This window comes from Scyliorhinus torazame, chromosome 11 (assembly GCF_047496885.1).
Source record: "Scyliorhinus torazame isolate Kashiwa2021f chromosome 11, sScyTor2.1, whole genome shotgun sequence".
NCBI lineage: Eukaryota > Metazoa > Chordata > Chondrichthyes > Carcharhiniformes > Scyliorhinidae > Scyliorhinus > Scyliorhinus torazame.
Window position 1 is genome coordinate 143628648 of NC_092717.1, and position 16194 is coordinate 143644841.

Sequence of the window (16194 nt, forward strand, 5' to 3'; positions counted from 1 at the left end):
CTGGTGAGCACCACACTGCCACTGATGCACATCAGATGGAAGCAGGAATCCCCATGGTGAGACAGCAGTCAGAGGTCTGCTGGATCCCAAGTCCCAGCTGGGTCCCAGCCAGATGCTGAGCCTATGGAACTTGCTATCCCAGAGCTGATGGAGATGATATGGAGTGGCCGGGACATTCAGAAGGCGATGTCAGCGACACTCCGGCATGTCCATAGCTGCTTGATGGAGTCTCGGAGGCTACGGGTGCACCGACGTCAACACTGCCAGGGTGGCGGCTGCAGTGGAGAGACTGGTGCACAACGTCAGCAGCATTAGTGAAGGTGTCCAAGGCGTTGTGCAGTCAGTGGCGGCCATGGCTGAGGGTTTCAGCAGAATGCCCGATTCACTGGGGGATGTGACCCAGGACCAGGCTGACCTTGATGACATGCTGCGGGACATGTCGTGGTCTCCGATGGGAATGGCCGAGGCGCTGCAGAGCTTGTCCCAGTCGCAGGTGGGCATTGCCGAGGCACTGCGGAGCATGTCCCAGTCACTGAGGAGCATCGCCAAGGTCATCAACACGGTGGTGCAGATATCGGGGAGCCGCCAGGGCTGGCAAAGCCAGGTGACGTAGGGGCAGCCGGGGCTCGAACCAGCTGCCCCTCTGTCACAAGGTGAACCCCAGTGTCCCATGGGCACCGACCAGAAGGAGGGAGCGCTGGATGCCAACCCAGATCCGTCCTGTGGAGTGGGGATGGTGGCCACCAGCTCCCCCGAGCTCCAGGCCTCTGATGAGGACATGTCTCACGGTCAGCACACGGGACAGGGTGGCACGGCTGTGATTGCTGCCGACAATACGCCGGGGACCTCCGGCCCTAGAGCCCCCAGAGGACGCCCGCCAAGGGCATTGAAGGCCACGGGATGTGGTAAGTATCTGGCTGCCTCCACCTCTGATATGCATCCTGGGGACTCACCTAGATGTAATGGAAAAGCAAGGAAGGCTAAGCATGTTGAGGATCATTGAAAGTGCTGGGGGACGGGTGGGAAAGTGTGGGGATAGGTAGGGGTGTGGTGGTGGTGGGGAGAGTGGGGTGGCACCATTGGGAGAGTGGGGCATTGTTGGACCTTGTGAAACATTACAAACCCTTCACCCCAACCGGTATGACCCATCTGTCACTTTCTTCCACAGTGCGGGCCGACCTCCGAACCCGTGACCCATCTCTCCAGACATGCACCCCACCCCCGGGCACACCATATGCAGGTGATCCGTGTGAGTAACAGCAGACAGGCAGAGGTCAGACTATGACATAGATTGAGGGGCACTGGCGCTCAGCTCTCTGTGTGTTATCATCACCCCGCTGCCCTCGACAGTGACCCGTTGACGGCGCCCACACAGTCCCAGCACCCTGGAGTAATGCACATACCCGGGGATGGTGGGAAATGGGGGTGGTGGGGTGGGGAAAGTAGTGATGATGGACCAGGCCATGCCCTATGTGAAGCAGGCGAGTATGGGGGCCTCTCTAGTTCTCTGGGCTTGCGGGACCCTCGCCACTGCCGCCTGTTCTTCAGTCTCTGGCTGGTCCTTCTCATCATCCTTGTCCTCCTGCTCCTAGGAGGTGGGCACATGTTCCTCTTCCCCAAACTCCAGCACGTCACCTCACTGCTGTGCCAGTTTGCGTATGACACAACAGGCCACACAAAGCGGGCGACCCTACGGAGAATGTACTGCAGGGCACCACCAGAGCAGTCGAGGGATCGGAATCGCATCTTGAGCAGTCTGATGCATCGCTCAATGACAGCCCAGGTGGCCACATGTGCCTTGTTGTACCCGGTCTCCATTTCAGTCTCTGGCCTCCGTACTGGCGGCATTCGCCAGGTCCTCAGGGGGTACCCCTTATCACCTTGGGGTGGTCCTTGAAGAGGCCAGAATGCCTGACTGCCCCAGGATGTAGTTGTCGTGCACACTCCCCGGGAAGCGTGCACACATGTGCATGATCTTTATGTGGTGGTCACGCATGAGCTGGCTTTTCAGGGATGTCCAGATGGCCCGGTGAGCGCAAGGCGACATGCATGCAGTCTATCCGCCCCTGGACTGGGGCATCTCAGCGATGTCAGAGAATCCTGCTTTCCTGACATCTTGTTCGGCTTGGTCCATGTCAAAGTTATATCGTTTTCCGCCCAGGCAAACAGGGCATCCGTGACCTGTCGGATCCATATGTGGGCTGTGGCCCGCTCGAGCCCTGGAATGATCCTTAGGCGTAAAGTTTCAGGGCTGCAGTGACCTTGACGGCCACAGAGAGCGGCTGTCCACCTCCTCCAAGTAGGGCCAAGCCCACGAGGCCTTGGCACGGGTGTCGCACCGTCTCCTTGTTGAGATGGAACCTCCTGCGGCACACGCTGTCCGTCATCTGTTCACAGGACCAGCAACGCCTGTATACCCTAGGCTGTCACAGGCCTCTCCCTCTGGGTCTCAGCCTGGCCCAATTGGCGGCCAGGTCCTCAGGGTGTGGGCCGGGTCCCTGCAAATGGGCTGTTGCCTCGAGCCTCTGCAAGTGCTGCTGCTACCGCTGCCTTCGGCGTGTGGCGGCCTAGCATAGCAGCAGCACCACTAGGGTCTGTTCTGCAGGGTCCAAAATACCATCCATTGTATTCAATTTTTGTAAGGAATTGGAAGCGGGCATTAGACTTACAAACAGCAGAGGCTCCCACCCCAGAACCCTCCATTCCCTCATTGATCCCCCCTCCCCCACACCCGGAGTACCATGCCTATGCACTCCCATGCTGCAGCGGGCTCCCCTCAACGGACCCCAGACCCTGTACCCCAGACACTCACACATAACCGGGCTGGGCGCTAGTCCCCTCCTCGTAGTGCTCACCCACCTTCCGGCCGTGAACATGTCCCCGGAGCTGTGCCCCATCCCCTGGGTGTTCGGATGTTGGCTGCTGTGTGTGTGGTGTTGCTTCCCGCAGTGTTCAGGCACAGTGTTCAGGCATCACGGTCTGATTGGGATGCTAGGCAATGACTCCGACATGCTACATGGCCCTCCCACCCATAGGAATCCACTTGGGTTGTGTGAAGTGCTCATTTAACCATGAATGCTAATTCAGCAAAAACCTTCAGCTGTACGATCAGAAGCCTCAGCAGTCGGTGGGGGTTATTGGTGGTCGATGGGGCAGATGAGCAGGGTCAAGAGTTGCTCCCGGAACGGTTCCACGATCCAGGGGTTGGCATGGTGGCACCATGTGCAGCCCCCCTCCCACCTCCCATGGCGGCCCACCCCAACAGATGGTGCCCCTTCCCCCCCTAGCCAAAGGTGCCCCCTCCCCCCCGCACTGAGCACTGGGGGCAAGCCCAGCACCCCTGGGCTCTTTATCTGTGAGCAAAGATGGCTACTCACCTCCTTGGTTCCCCGCAGAAGTCCTTCCATCAGGTTCACGTTTTTAAAAAGGAGTGCTAATCGCCAGCATGACCACTTGATGGGGAGGTCGCTGAATCATGCGAGGCCGTTGGATATGGGGTGGCTCGTACCAGCCTCCCCGAACAGGCGCCGGAATGTGGCGACTAGGGGCTTTTCACAGTAACTTCATTTGAAGCCTTCTTGCAACAATAAGCGATTTTCATTTTAATTTTCTCTTTAATTGTTTGGAAATAGGGCTTAAGTGGTGATAATTGGCTTCTTGCCACACTACGGCGGGATCCCGATGTCACCTACAGGGGGCGGGCTGGTTGCATCGCAAACTGCTTGGCACCTGCGCGGATCTCGTTTTCGGCCTCTTCCGCACTTCACCGGCCTTGTTTCGCTCGACCGACTGCGCAACGAGGCCGGAGAATCACGCCTGCTGTCTCTTCAAAAAAAGGAACGTGTTGACAGGCTGGGCTTGTTTCCACCAGAGTTTAGGAGAGTGAGGGGGCGACTTGATTGAAGTATATAAGATCCAGAATGATCTTGACAATGTGGATGTGCAAAGGATGTTTCCTCTTGTGGGTGAGCCCAGAATTAAGGGGCACTGTTTTAAATTTAGGAGCCACCCTTTTAAGGCAGAGATGTGGAGATTTTCTTTTCTCTTAGCGGGTTTGTGACTGCAGCGGTTCACATCCCGTAAATTAACTGAGGTACCCTCAATAATGATGCTTAGAGATTAAACTGTAAAGAAGGCTTTATTAGACTAATAACTATACTACAGCTAGAGACGAGAGCTGACTGTTACACAGACCATGAGGCAGGCCTTTATGTATGGCTCCCAGATGGGCGGAGCCAGAGGTGGAGTCCCCAGGGTTCCAAGCCCGGTCTTAAAGGGGACATCACCTTACATGATGATAAGGCAGTAACCGTTCATCACATTCACCCCCTGTTTAAAAAGGAGTCCGGCGGGGGTGAAGTGCCATCATAGGTCCATCCGTCTCGGTGGCCGGATCATCCTCCTCGACCTCCTCAATTCGGGCGGTGGTGCGGCGGGCACGGACGTCCCGGTTGAGGGCACATCCGGGAGCACAGCGGTCGGAGCTTCGGTCCGGGTCGGGGCAGAGGAACTAGGCAGGGCCGAGGGTAGCGGAGCCAGCGCCGGCGGGGTGTGTAAAGGGGAGGCGCAAGGGGGGGCGCACGGTAGGAGCTCACCAATGGGTGGTAGGGCCGGAAGGGGGTGTGTTGTAGGGGGCGACGGGTCCTGCAGGGGCGCGACGCGGGAAGGGGCGTCTGTGGTGGAGGATCCAGCGGGTGCCAGATCCCTGACGGAAACCGTATCTTGCCTGCCGTCGGAGTACTCCACGTAGGCGTAACTGGGGTTGGCGTGGAGCTGTCGGACCTTTTCAACTAGGGGGTCCGTTTTATGGCTCCTCGCGTGCCTCCGGAAAAGAACAGGTCCCGGAGCCATCAGCCAAGGTGGAAGCGAGACCCTGGAGGTAGACTTCCTGGGGAAGAGAAACAAACGGTCGTGAGGGGTCTCATTCGTGGCCGTGCAGAGGAGTGACCTAATGGAGTGTAGGGCATCGGGTAGGACCTCCTGCCAGCGGGTGGTTAGGAGATTTCTCGACCGCAGGGCCAGAAGGACAGCCTTCCACACGGTCGCGTTCTCCCTCTCCACCTGCCCGTTTCCCCGTGGGTTATAACTGGTCCTTCTGCTCGAGGCGATGCCTTTGCTGAGCAGATACTGATGCAGTTCATCGCTCATGAACGATGTACCCCGGTCGCTGTGGATATAAGCAGGGAAACCGAACAGGGTGAAGATGCTGTGCAGTGCCTTAATCACCATGGCTGAGGTCATGTCGGTGCAGGGAATGGCGAATGGGAAACGGGAGAACTCATCGATCACAGTGAGGAAATAGGCATAACGGTTGGTGGATGGGAGGGGCCCCTTGAAGTCCACGCTCAGTCGCTCAAAGGGGCCCGAGGCCTTCATGAGCCGAACCTTGTCTGGCCGATAGAAGTGCGGTTTGCACTCCGCACAGACTTGGCAGGTCCTGACCATGGCCTTGACCTCCTTGGTTGAGTAAGGTAGGTTGCGGGACTTGATGAAATGGACGAGCCGGGTAACCCTCGGGTGGCAGAGGTCATTGTGGATGGCTTGAAGGCAGTCCTCCTGCGCGTTGGCGCATGTGCCGCGGGACAGGACATCTGGGGGCTCGTTGAGCTCCCCGGACGATACTTGATATCGTACGAGTAGGTGGAGAGTTCGATCCTCCACCTCAAAATGTTATCGTTTTTTATTTTGCCCCGTTGCGTGTTATCGAACATATAGGCGACCGACCGTTGGTCGGTGACGAGGGTAAACCTCCTACCGGTGAGGTAGTGTCTCCAGCACCGCACAGCCTCCAAAATGGCTTGTGCCTCCTTTTCGACTGCAGAGTGTCGAATCTCGGAGGCGGTGAGGGTTCGGGAGAAGAACGCTACTGGTCTGCCTCCTTGATTGAGGGTAGCAGCCAGGGCGATGTCTGATGCATCGCTCTCTACCTGGAAAGGGATGGTTTCGTCCACCGCGTGCATGGCGGCCTTGATGATGTCGGCCTTGATGCGGTTGAAGGCCAATTGAGCCTCAGCCGAGAGGGGAAAAGTGGTGGTCTTTTGGAGTGGGCGGGCTTTGTCCGCATACTTGGGGACCCACTGGGCGTAATAGGAGAAAAGCCCCAAGCACCGTTTGAGGGCCTTGAGGCTGCGGGGGAGAGGGAGTTCCTTAAGGGGGCGCATGCGGTCGGGGTCGGGACCTAGGACCCCGTCTTCCACGACATAGCCGAGGATGGCCAGCCGGGTGGTGTGGAAAACGCATTTGCCCTCGTTATAGGTCAGGTTAAGGGCTCGGGCGGTCTGGAGGAACTTTTTGAGGTTAGCGTCATGGTCCTGCTGATCATGGCTGCAGATGGTGACATTGTCCAAGTACGGGTCTGTAGCCCGCAAACCGTACTGGTCCACCATTTGGTCCATCGCCGTTTGAAAGACGGAGACCCCATTTGTGACACCAAAGGGGACCCTGAGGAAGTGGAAGAGCCGGCCGGCTGCTTCGAAGGCAGTATAGGGGCGGTCTTTTGGTCGGATGGGGAGCTGGTGGTAGGCAGATTTGAGGTCGACCGTGGAAATGACTCAGTATTGGGCGATCCGATTTACCATTTCCGCGATGCGAGGAAGGGAGTACGCATCAAGCTGCGTGAATCGGTTTATGGTCTGGCTATAATCCACGACCATCCGTTTCTTCTCCCCGGACCGGACTACCACCACTTGCGCTCTCCAAGGGCTGTTGCTAGCCTCGATGACCCCCTCTCCCAGTAAACGCTGGACTTCTGACTTGATAAAAGCCATATCTTGGGCACTGTAGCGCCGGCTCCTGGTGGCGACGGGCTTACAGTCAGGAGTGAGGTTAGCGAATAGCGAGGGGGGTGCGACATTCAGTGTCGCAAGGCAGCACACCGTGAGGGGGGGGGCAAGGGTCCGCCGAACATCAGTGTCAGGCTTCGGTGGCTGCACTGGAAATCCAGTCCGAGCAGCAGGGGGGCACAGAGGTGAGGGAGGATATAAAATTTGAAACGGGTGTATTTGGCACCCTGGATCGAGAGATCCGCAATACAGTACCCCGTGATTTGTACCGAGTGGGACCCAGATGCGAGGCCTATGGTTTGGGATGCGGGATGGGTGCGTAGGGAGCAGCGCCTTACCGTTTCAGGGTGGATAAAGCTCTCCGTGCTCCCGGAGTCGAAGAGGCATGCAGTGTCGTGCCCGTTGACCTGGACCTGCATCATGGAGTTCTGCAGGTGTTTTGGCTGAGTTTGATCGAGGGTGATCGCACCCAATTGCGGGTAGTCGGAGTCGTCAGCCGAGTCGGACTCGTAAAATGGCCGCTGCCGTCGGTCGCACGTGTCGGGTCGAGAAGATGGCCGCCGACCAGATAGCCGCTCACATGATTCGCACGAGGCTGATGACGCGTCAGAAGAGGGCGTGTCGGGTCGGTGCGCAGCAGCATTGCGAGGCCTGCGGGCCTGAGAGCCTGATTGTCGGGCCGGCTGTTCTTTGTTTTTCTGGCCCCTGGGTCTGGCCAGGCAGACCCTCGCAAAGTGCCCATTCTTCCCGCAGTCGCTGCAGATCGCGGAGCGTGCTGGGCAGCGTGGGCGTGGGTGCTGGCCCTGCCCGCAGAAGTAGCATGGTGTGCCCCCATGGTGAGTGGGTCGCCGCGTGGCGCAGGCCTGTAATACGGTTGAGTCTGAGGAAGTCCGGGGGGGGGGGCTGGCAGAGTCCGCGGGGTACGTACCCAAGTTATGTCGGGCCACCTCCAGCGAGGAGGCGAGCGTTAGCGTCTCCTGGAGGTCTTTTGCCCCGTTTTCGAGCAGCCGCTGCCGGATGTAGGTCGAGCAGATGCTGGACACGAAAGCATCCCTGATGTGCAGGTTCATATGGACTTCCCCTGTCACACCCTGATGGTCACAGTCCCTGGCAAGCGCGGTGAGTTTTTCAACAAACTCGTCGAGTGATTCCCCCGAGAGCTGCCGGCAGGAAGAGAGCAGATGCCGGGCATGCACCTCATTGACGGGTTTGACAAACCGCTTGCGGAGCAACTCAATCGCTTCCTCATAAGTCGTCGCCTTTTCGAGCGTGGCGGAGATTCTGTGACTCACCCAGGTGTGGAGTAGACGCAAAGGCTAGCAAGGTAGATGGGAATGTGGAATTCAAATCAAAACTTGGAAGAACCTGCAACTCCTGCTCCTGTGGCCATCCATCCTTCCCCTCTGCCCCATGACCCCTAGGCTTCATCTCTCACCCGTGTCCCTCCATGATGCGAGGTCTTGGGTGGCTGTTGTACTGCAAGCAGCTTCAATCTCCCTGGTGATGTTGCTGAGTACAGAAAGGCTGCTGACCTCTGATTGGGCAGCAGCTCTTTGCAGATTGGACCTCCACCCCTGGGGTCCTTGATCCGAGGGAAAGGCCTGCCGATGGCCTGTCAATTGCCTGAGTGGCACAAGAGGCCACGGGCCTTCTTGACGAGAGGCAACGCGGGGGTCTGACTGGCTCTTCGGCTAGCAGCTGAAGCCTGGTTGCCTCCACAAGATTTCACCTTTCCAGTGAAACTGCCAGGTCTGCTGTGTATTTCCAACATTTTCTGTTTTTATTTAAGATGTCACTTCATCTCATCTGATATCAAGAATAATTTATGAAAAAGTAAACTGACATCTCTGCAGGGAGTTCGTCCTCATGTAACTCAACAAAATTGATTGTCAAAATATTTATTTGAAGAATACAGTGTTGTTACAATGCAGTGAAGCAACACACTGGTGTTCTGAATTACTAAATGGCAAGTGGGGCGAATTCCGATACTTACCTGAGGTTTCGATTGGAATCTCAGTTGAGAAACAAGTCTGGTGGGCTACAGGACTTCTGCGCAAGCACTGGCCGGGAAAGGGCCACACACGTATCGTTCATTTTTACATCTTCAGGCCGGGAATCGGCCTTGCACCCATGAGCAGAAGGGAAAAGAGGTAAAGAAGTGAAACAGTGTGAAAAGCAGGTCAGGTAGCCTGAGCAGGAGTGCCATTTGAGAGATGATGTGCCGGGGAGCATGACACAGGGCAGGGGACAGGGAGAAAGTCCCAAAACAAGAGGCAGGTCCCAAACCTGGGAGTAGGACAGAAAGAGGTCCCAGAAGACAGACCCAGGTAAGAGTCAAGGGCAGAGGTCACAAACAGATCAGGTTAAGTAAAGTTGAGGTAACAGAGCACAGAAAAAGATTCCTAGTTAACTATAGAACTGCAAAGAGCACACTTGAAGCAAAGTTGGCTCAAGGGGTGCCCTGATGACCTCAAAGGGCAGCCATAGAAATGAAAATGAAATGAAATGAAAATCGCTTATTGTCACAAGTTGGCTTCAAATGAAGTTACAGTGAAAAGCCCCTAGTCGCCACATTCCGGCGCCTGTTCGGGGAGGCTGTTACGAGAAATCTGGTTATTGGTGACTCTGTGCTGCGAGCTGCAAGTATGGTAGCTGCATGGTAGCACAGTGGTTCGCACTGTTGCTTCCCAGCACCAGGGACCCGGGCTTGATTCCCGGCTTGGGTCACTGTCTGTGCGGAGTCTGCACAAGGGGTGCCCTGATGACCTCAAAGGGCAGCCAAAGATTGGTGACTCTGTGCTGCGAGCTGCAAGTATGGCGGCTGCATGGTAGCACAGTGGTTAGCACTGTTGCTTCACAGCACCAGCGACCCGGGTTTGATTCCCAACTTGGGTCACTGTCTGTGCGGAGTCTGCACATTCTCCCCATGTCTGCAGAGGTGTCCTATGGGTGCTCCGGTTTCCTCCCACAAGTCCCGAAAGACGTGCTGTTAGATGAATTGGACATTCTGAATTCTCCCTCAGTATACCCTAACAGGTGTGGTGACTGGGGGACTTTCACAGGAACTTCATTGCAGTGTTAATGTAAGCCTACTTGTGACACGAATAAAGATTTTAAAAGGCGCAAAGGTATCCTTTTGGAGCATGATGTTCTACTTGCCACGGCCAAAGATCTATAGGTGCGCCTATAGGTAAAGTGTGAATGTACTTCGAGATCCAGGGGAAAGGAATCTTGGAAGGCAAGGTTGAAATCCTGGAGGTAGATTCTTGTTGAAGTCGTCCAAATGGGAGTGGCGTTTGGAAAGATTTCCAAGGAGAGTTCTTCAAATGTGAAGATTGGAAACCCTCATGAGGACTCTATAGAATCTACTTTGGTTGTATTTGTTATTTACTTTGGAGTGTGGTGTGTCTGACCATGGTCCATCAGTTGGTTCACATGTACCTCATAATTACCCTCAATATTAGAATATAAAATAGATATGGTAAATTGTTTCATCTTTCCAAATTTGTATGTGACTGCTAAGATATAGCTGAGGTAAAGGAATAGGGAATATGTGAATCATTTTCTTTTGTTTGTATTAAGATCTTTCAAACATTTTTATTTGGTGTCATAAAGTAAATGGGCGCCATTCTCCACTCCCACGCCGGTTGGGAGAATCGCCTGGGCCGCCAAAATTTCCGGGGACGCCAGTCCGACGCCCTCCCGCGATTCTCCCAAGCGGGGGGAACGGCCTGGTCGAGTTTCGCGGGCCGCAGGCCAGAGTATCGCCGGAGACACCCAAAATGGCGATTCTCTGGCACCCCCGCTATTCTGAGGCCCGGATGGAGAATCCCGCCCACTGTCTTTCATTTATTAAATATTTTATTCTTTGTGTTAAAAATTCATCAACAAACTCCTGTGAATTTGTTCAATAACTTACCTCCATTGCTTCTATGAAAAACTAGAAGTTAGGATCTATCAAGGCAGGTCTAGTAGCAACATCAGCTGGGATCATAACAAAGGATTTAGAGGATCATCCACAATACCCAATGACATACCATTACATGCTAAAAAAAAAGAAGGGAAGATTGGGGGAGTCTCCCATGTTGACTGTAGTGTATTTCCTAATGCTTGGATCAAAAGTGGCAAGGGAAAAGCTGTAGGAAACATATTTCCTGTCATCCTCTGAGGTATATGGAGCTGGTATCTCCGCACCCCGACACCGAAATCGCGGCCGGTGGCGTGACAGAGTATCCATTTCCCCGCATGGAATCGGGACCGACGCCGGTTCCCCGATTCTGTGGGCCCTGAAAGCACCTACCTGGCACCTACTTGCAGCTATTTCTGGAGGCCCGCCCTGCCATTCTCCGCGCCCGACGGCGTGGATCTAATGTGGTCCTGCCGGTCGGGAAACTAGCGTGGTGGCTGCGGACTCAGTCTGCGGCCGCCCTGGTCGATAATGGGCCGATCGGAAGGGAGGGGGTCCCTCTACGCAGCCGGGTTATGTTTGGGCGGGCTGTCAGGGTTGGGTCCGCGGCCGATCAGGGGGTCTATTTTCAGTGTCCAGCTCCGCGGTCCGAGTCCATCATGGAGCATGGCACGGCCGCTGGAAGCCGCCGCTGTGTGCATGCACGGCCTCCGACCCGGATGTGCGGGGGCCCATATTTGCAGGAAAACTGCTAGATCTACGCTGGGTCCTGCTAGCCCCCTGCTGGGCTAGGAATATGTGGCCCTTTCATGCCAGTTTTCTGGTGTGAAAATCCACAGTTTTGATGCCGGCATGGGGACAGAGTCCCAGTAACGGAGAATCCAGCCCATAATACTTTTAAATGAAAAACCTAGAACCTAAGGTGTCGGGAGACTCATCAGCCAGCTAGAGAGCCAGCAAGAGCCTCGCATTGCCTACTTTGGGGAAGGCCTATTGCACTAAGTGTCACTCAGACATTTGAATGGCCAGTAACCAGTCATCCCAGAATAGGAAATCCTGCCCACTAAGAGCTGCCAGCCATTCAGAAGCCACAGCTCTTCATTGTAGGCAGCACCAGCAGGGGTGCAGTGGTTGCTGCCATCAGTGCACCGACTGGAGGCCTGCAATCAGTGAGGGACTCAAGCCACAGGTCAGTGACAACAGGTTAAAGATTGGGGAAAGGGGACCTGCATTGTTGGAGGCAGGGGCAGGAAGGTGGCCCCCCTTCCGCAATGCCAACTTCCTCAGTTAGGGTGTCAGTCATTGATAACAAGGACCCCTTGCAGGAGCCAAAAGCAGATATGCCGACGATTGCTTGTTGGGCTCCCCATGTGGCAATTGCCTCATCCACCACTGGTTGAATACCAAGTGGGCATTAATTGGCAACTTGAGGTCCTCAATTGGCAGTGTGATGAGAAGGCCATCCATGAGCCTTCTCGCCCTGGACTTAATCGGGGCGGAGGCAGGAAAGAGTCAGGGTCAATACCCGCCAACCTCTTGGGAGAGCATTCAATTCAGCCCAGCAGGAGGCAACCTATTCTACATGGCTCCCAATCTATTGACTTCCACAGAAATAAAAATTAGGAGAGATGTAAAGAGGATTGCTACTTACCCACATTGGACAATACCAAGATTCACAGTGTGGTCATTTAAATGCAATGGAATTGGTGAATTTGAAAGAAAGTAAAACAATGCCACGTGTACAATTGCAACTAAGATAAGAGAACTCGTAATATAGCATTGATTAAAGCCAGGCTATTTCAAGAGCCTGAATGTTTCTCAGTCATACCACTGATGAATCACAAGGGAAAGGAGCTGAAGATGTATGGAGCTCGGCTCCAGTATCCGAGTCTTACAATACAGCTTTCACTGCACATGCATCTTTTAGATGCCAAACTTTGCTTCCAGCATTTGTTCAAGGCCAGAGGAAATGGTAGAATTGTGGCTTGAGTAGTGATATTGCTTTGCTGTTTAATGAACATGTATTCAAAACCTGAAGGATAAATGTTTTGAGATCAAAAGTAATTGAAAAAGGATTTATTTTATTATTATTGTAAGAATTAGATATTGACAATCCATAATGGCTCAAAAGGTGTTGACACAGGGCTGCTGAGCCAAACAGATGGGCCCAGATCAATTGCTAGTCTGTGCTGAGATAACATACTTTAGGGGATGGGTACGATTATCGTTGGGGAATTACGTGGGAAACATCAGCCTAGGTTTTCTGCTTCTGACTCTCCAGCCACTCCTACTAGAAATGTGTACCTGCAGGCATTGATTGAGAACAAGTTGTCTTCAGCTATGGTGCCCCACTTTTGACTGGTCTGAAAAACTCATTGTCCAGGTCTATAAATGAATAATGACTACTTGGAGTGCTTGATGATGGATGAGGAGGTGGGAGGACGGGAATTCACAGTGAAATAAGATATTGGTCTTGTGTTTATAATTTTAAAATTCCTGAACATGTAGACCATTCAAAACCACGTTGTTTATTTTGAAACTGGATGGGTGATAATGATAGAGCAGGCTGAGGCTTCAGTCAGGGAGTAATTATTCAACAAATTGCACTGACATGCGTTACATGAAACATAGTCATTTTGTACAATAAAATATTTTCAATTTCTTTTGAATCCCTTTTCTAGGATTCGGTCCAGCAAGAAACTCTTATTATTGGTTGGTGGATTGCCTCCAGGTCCAGATCGACTTCCAAGCAACTTAGTTCAGTATTATGATGAAGAAAAGAAGACATGGAAAATCCTTACAAGTAGGTGTGACCCAGAAATCATCTCCATTAATTTCTGAGTATCACTGACAGGAATAGTACATCATTGTTGAGTAGAGGCTCCGATGTTGAAGTAAGGGATGGTTGTGCTGACAAAGAAATTGCCTCTTTGTCTTTTCTCACTCATCCTGCCATCGAGTGGCTTATCATACCATTGCATTTGTTGTGCTGAGTAACAAAATACTATCAAACCCCGTTTTACAGCACGTTGATGTTTTTCCAAATAAAACAATGTCACTGTGAACCATTCGTTCTTTTCAGATTTGTGCTTTTTAAACAATTGTTGCTCGTGACTGATTGATCTTGTCTGAAATATAAAACACAGCAGGGGTCCTTAAAGGAGACGTCAACCCTGCTTAAATGATGGTAAACTTCAGTCATTTATTTTGAGACACAGTCTACTGCCAAGTGTTCTAAACAATGTGCTACTACCCTAGAGAAAAGCAGCAAATAACAGTGTACCTGGCAGAGAGGGGGAGGGGGGCCACCTTCTCCATTCTCTGTGTCCCTGTTAAAATTCCAGAATGGCACTCTAATATCCTGAGGTCAATAATTTTATTTATTTTATAAATATAAAGAAAGTATTAATGTATGTATTAAAAATAAACAAAATGAGAACTCAACTTGAAGGCATAATGTCTGTCAAAATTGGAAATGTGAATACAAAACTTTTACAGGTCAAAGGCAACATTTCTTGCTCTTTTCCAGATTCTTTATATGCTCCAGTCACTTCTCCCTGGAGATTTGGCTCTGCCCTTTCAATTTCTCTGGATTTTTTTTTTTGATCGAACAGCCATTTTGAGAACATATTATGCTACTGTTATCTTACAAAGGAAAGTTTGGCGAGAGAGTACTTTGGTAGATCTCATCAGGTACCATTCAGTAGTACTCACGCAATCAAGGATAAATTATTTCATGAAACAATAGGTGAACCTGTTAAGAGTAAAACAAGTGAACTGGAGAGCAGGGTCAATTTAAGTGAGGTCAAAAATGCCCAAAGCATAAACAGTACATGAAAAGGGGGAGGAAAACTAATTTTTCTTCCAATTTACGACCAATCTTCCTCAAAGGTATTGACTCTTTAGCATACCACAGGTGCCCGTAGACCTCCAGCTTCTCACCTAACTGATGATTATTCCTATGATTGCCCAGAGGGTGGTTGTCAGTGTAATTTAGTCAGGGTAGTTCACAGCTAAGCTTAACCTGTGTTCAACCAATATCCATACACAAATGTTCTCACGCATGTAAAAAAGTAAGTGTTTAGAATTTCAATTAGTATTGCATTCATTTATGCAAGTATTTTTTGCTTTCTAAAAAAAATTAAATATTATTTGGTGAAATTACAGCCTTGCCTTACAATCATGTTGTGATTAGTGTGGAATATGGTACATGTTGCAGTGGGTAAAAGTGGACCTGGAAGGGGGAAGGGTAGCCTGATAAGAATCCCTTCTTGTATAAATGCTCTGTTTTTTCCTCCATTATTTCATTTTGTCTTGTTTAATTTTTCTGTTTTTTAGACTTTTGATTTTCTGTTTAGACTTGTTTACCTATTTTAGTTAGTAAATTTTCCCTTGTGTTTTCTGTAAATTCATTTCTAGCTGAGAGAATAAAATGAAGAAGTTAAAAGTGAGTTAAAATTGGGGAATAGGTCCATCAGAAATCCTGGGGCATCAGAGGCACTGGGGATAGGGTGATCCAGTAGAGGAATTGGGGGATTTTTCGTAGAGGCATGAAAGGGGCAATTCAGCTGAGGTATAGAGGGATTGGGAAGGGAAGGGCTTTTCAATTGATAAATAACAGAATATTGGTAATAGCATGTTCTGCAACTCAATTAGGCCATAGTTGATCAATGAGCTCAATGGATCTTTGCGCCACATCCCACCTTGGTTAACAAAAATCTATCATTCTCAGATTTAACCTTAACAGTTGATCAAGAATCAATTTCAATTTACAGATGAGTGTTCCAAACTTCTTCAACCCTTTGTGTGTAGAGACTTTTCTGAATTTCATTCCTGAACTCTTAATTTTTAGACTATGTCCACTAGGCCTAAATTTTCTAATCAACGGAAATGGTTTCCCTTTATCCACCCTTTCTGTTCCCTTTAGTATCTTGAAAACTTCAATCAAATCGCCCCTCAACCTTCCAAATTCTAGGAAGTACAATTACACATTGTTTGTGTAAAGGCTCCATTTAGTTTAACCCTTGGAGTCCAGGTACCATTCTGGTAAATCAGCTTTGCACTTCCTTCAAGGTCAACATATCTTTTCCCAGATGCAGTGCCAGGAATGACTCACCTGAGTTTAGATTGGAGTCACAGTTCAGGAAGAATGGTGCGATCTAAGCAGGGCTTTGAATAGCTGCAACATAATTTCTACTCCCTTGCATACTACAGCTCTAAATGTAGAGTGAACAAAAAGGAAGCTTAGAATATCAGAATCATACTGGACAGAAGACATTTTAAACTGTGTATGGTAGTACAGTAGTTATGTTACTGGACCAGTAATCCAAACGCCTGACAAATAATCCAGAGATATGCCAGTTAGGGATTTTGAACTGAGTTAAAGAAACTGGGGCTGAATTTTAGGTGCCCGCCCCACTGACTCCCCCAACCCACTCCCCGCTAGCCCCACCTCCCTCTTCCTTCCCCCCACGCCCACCCCCCCTCCACGTACGGAAGAAATAT

At 51.4% G+C, this 16194-nt stretch overlaps 1 protein-coding gene across 2 annotated transcripts in view; it reads left to right on the top strand.

Moving 5' to 3' along the window:
* Window positions 1-16194, top strand: part of klhl14 (kelch-like family member 14) — a 275002-nt gene that overhangs the window by 34573 nt on the left and 224235 nt on the right. For both annotated transcript variants that reach the window (XM_072467845.1, XM_072467844.1), the window contains exon 3: window positions 13371-13492. In XM_072467845.1, the coding sequence (XP_072323946.1) occupies window positions 13371-13492 (122 nt within the window). The remainder of the gene's footprint in view (window positions 1-13370; window positions 13493-16194) is intronic.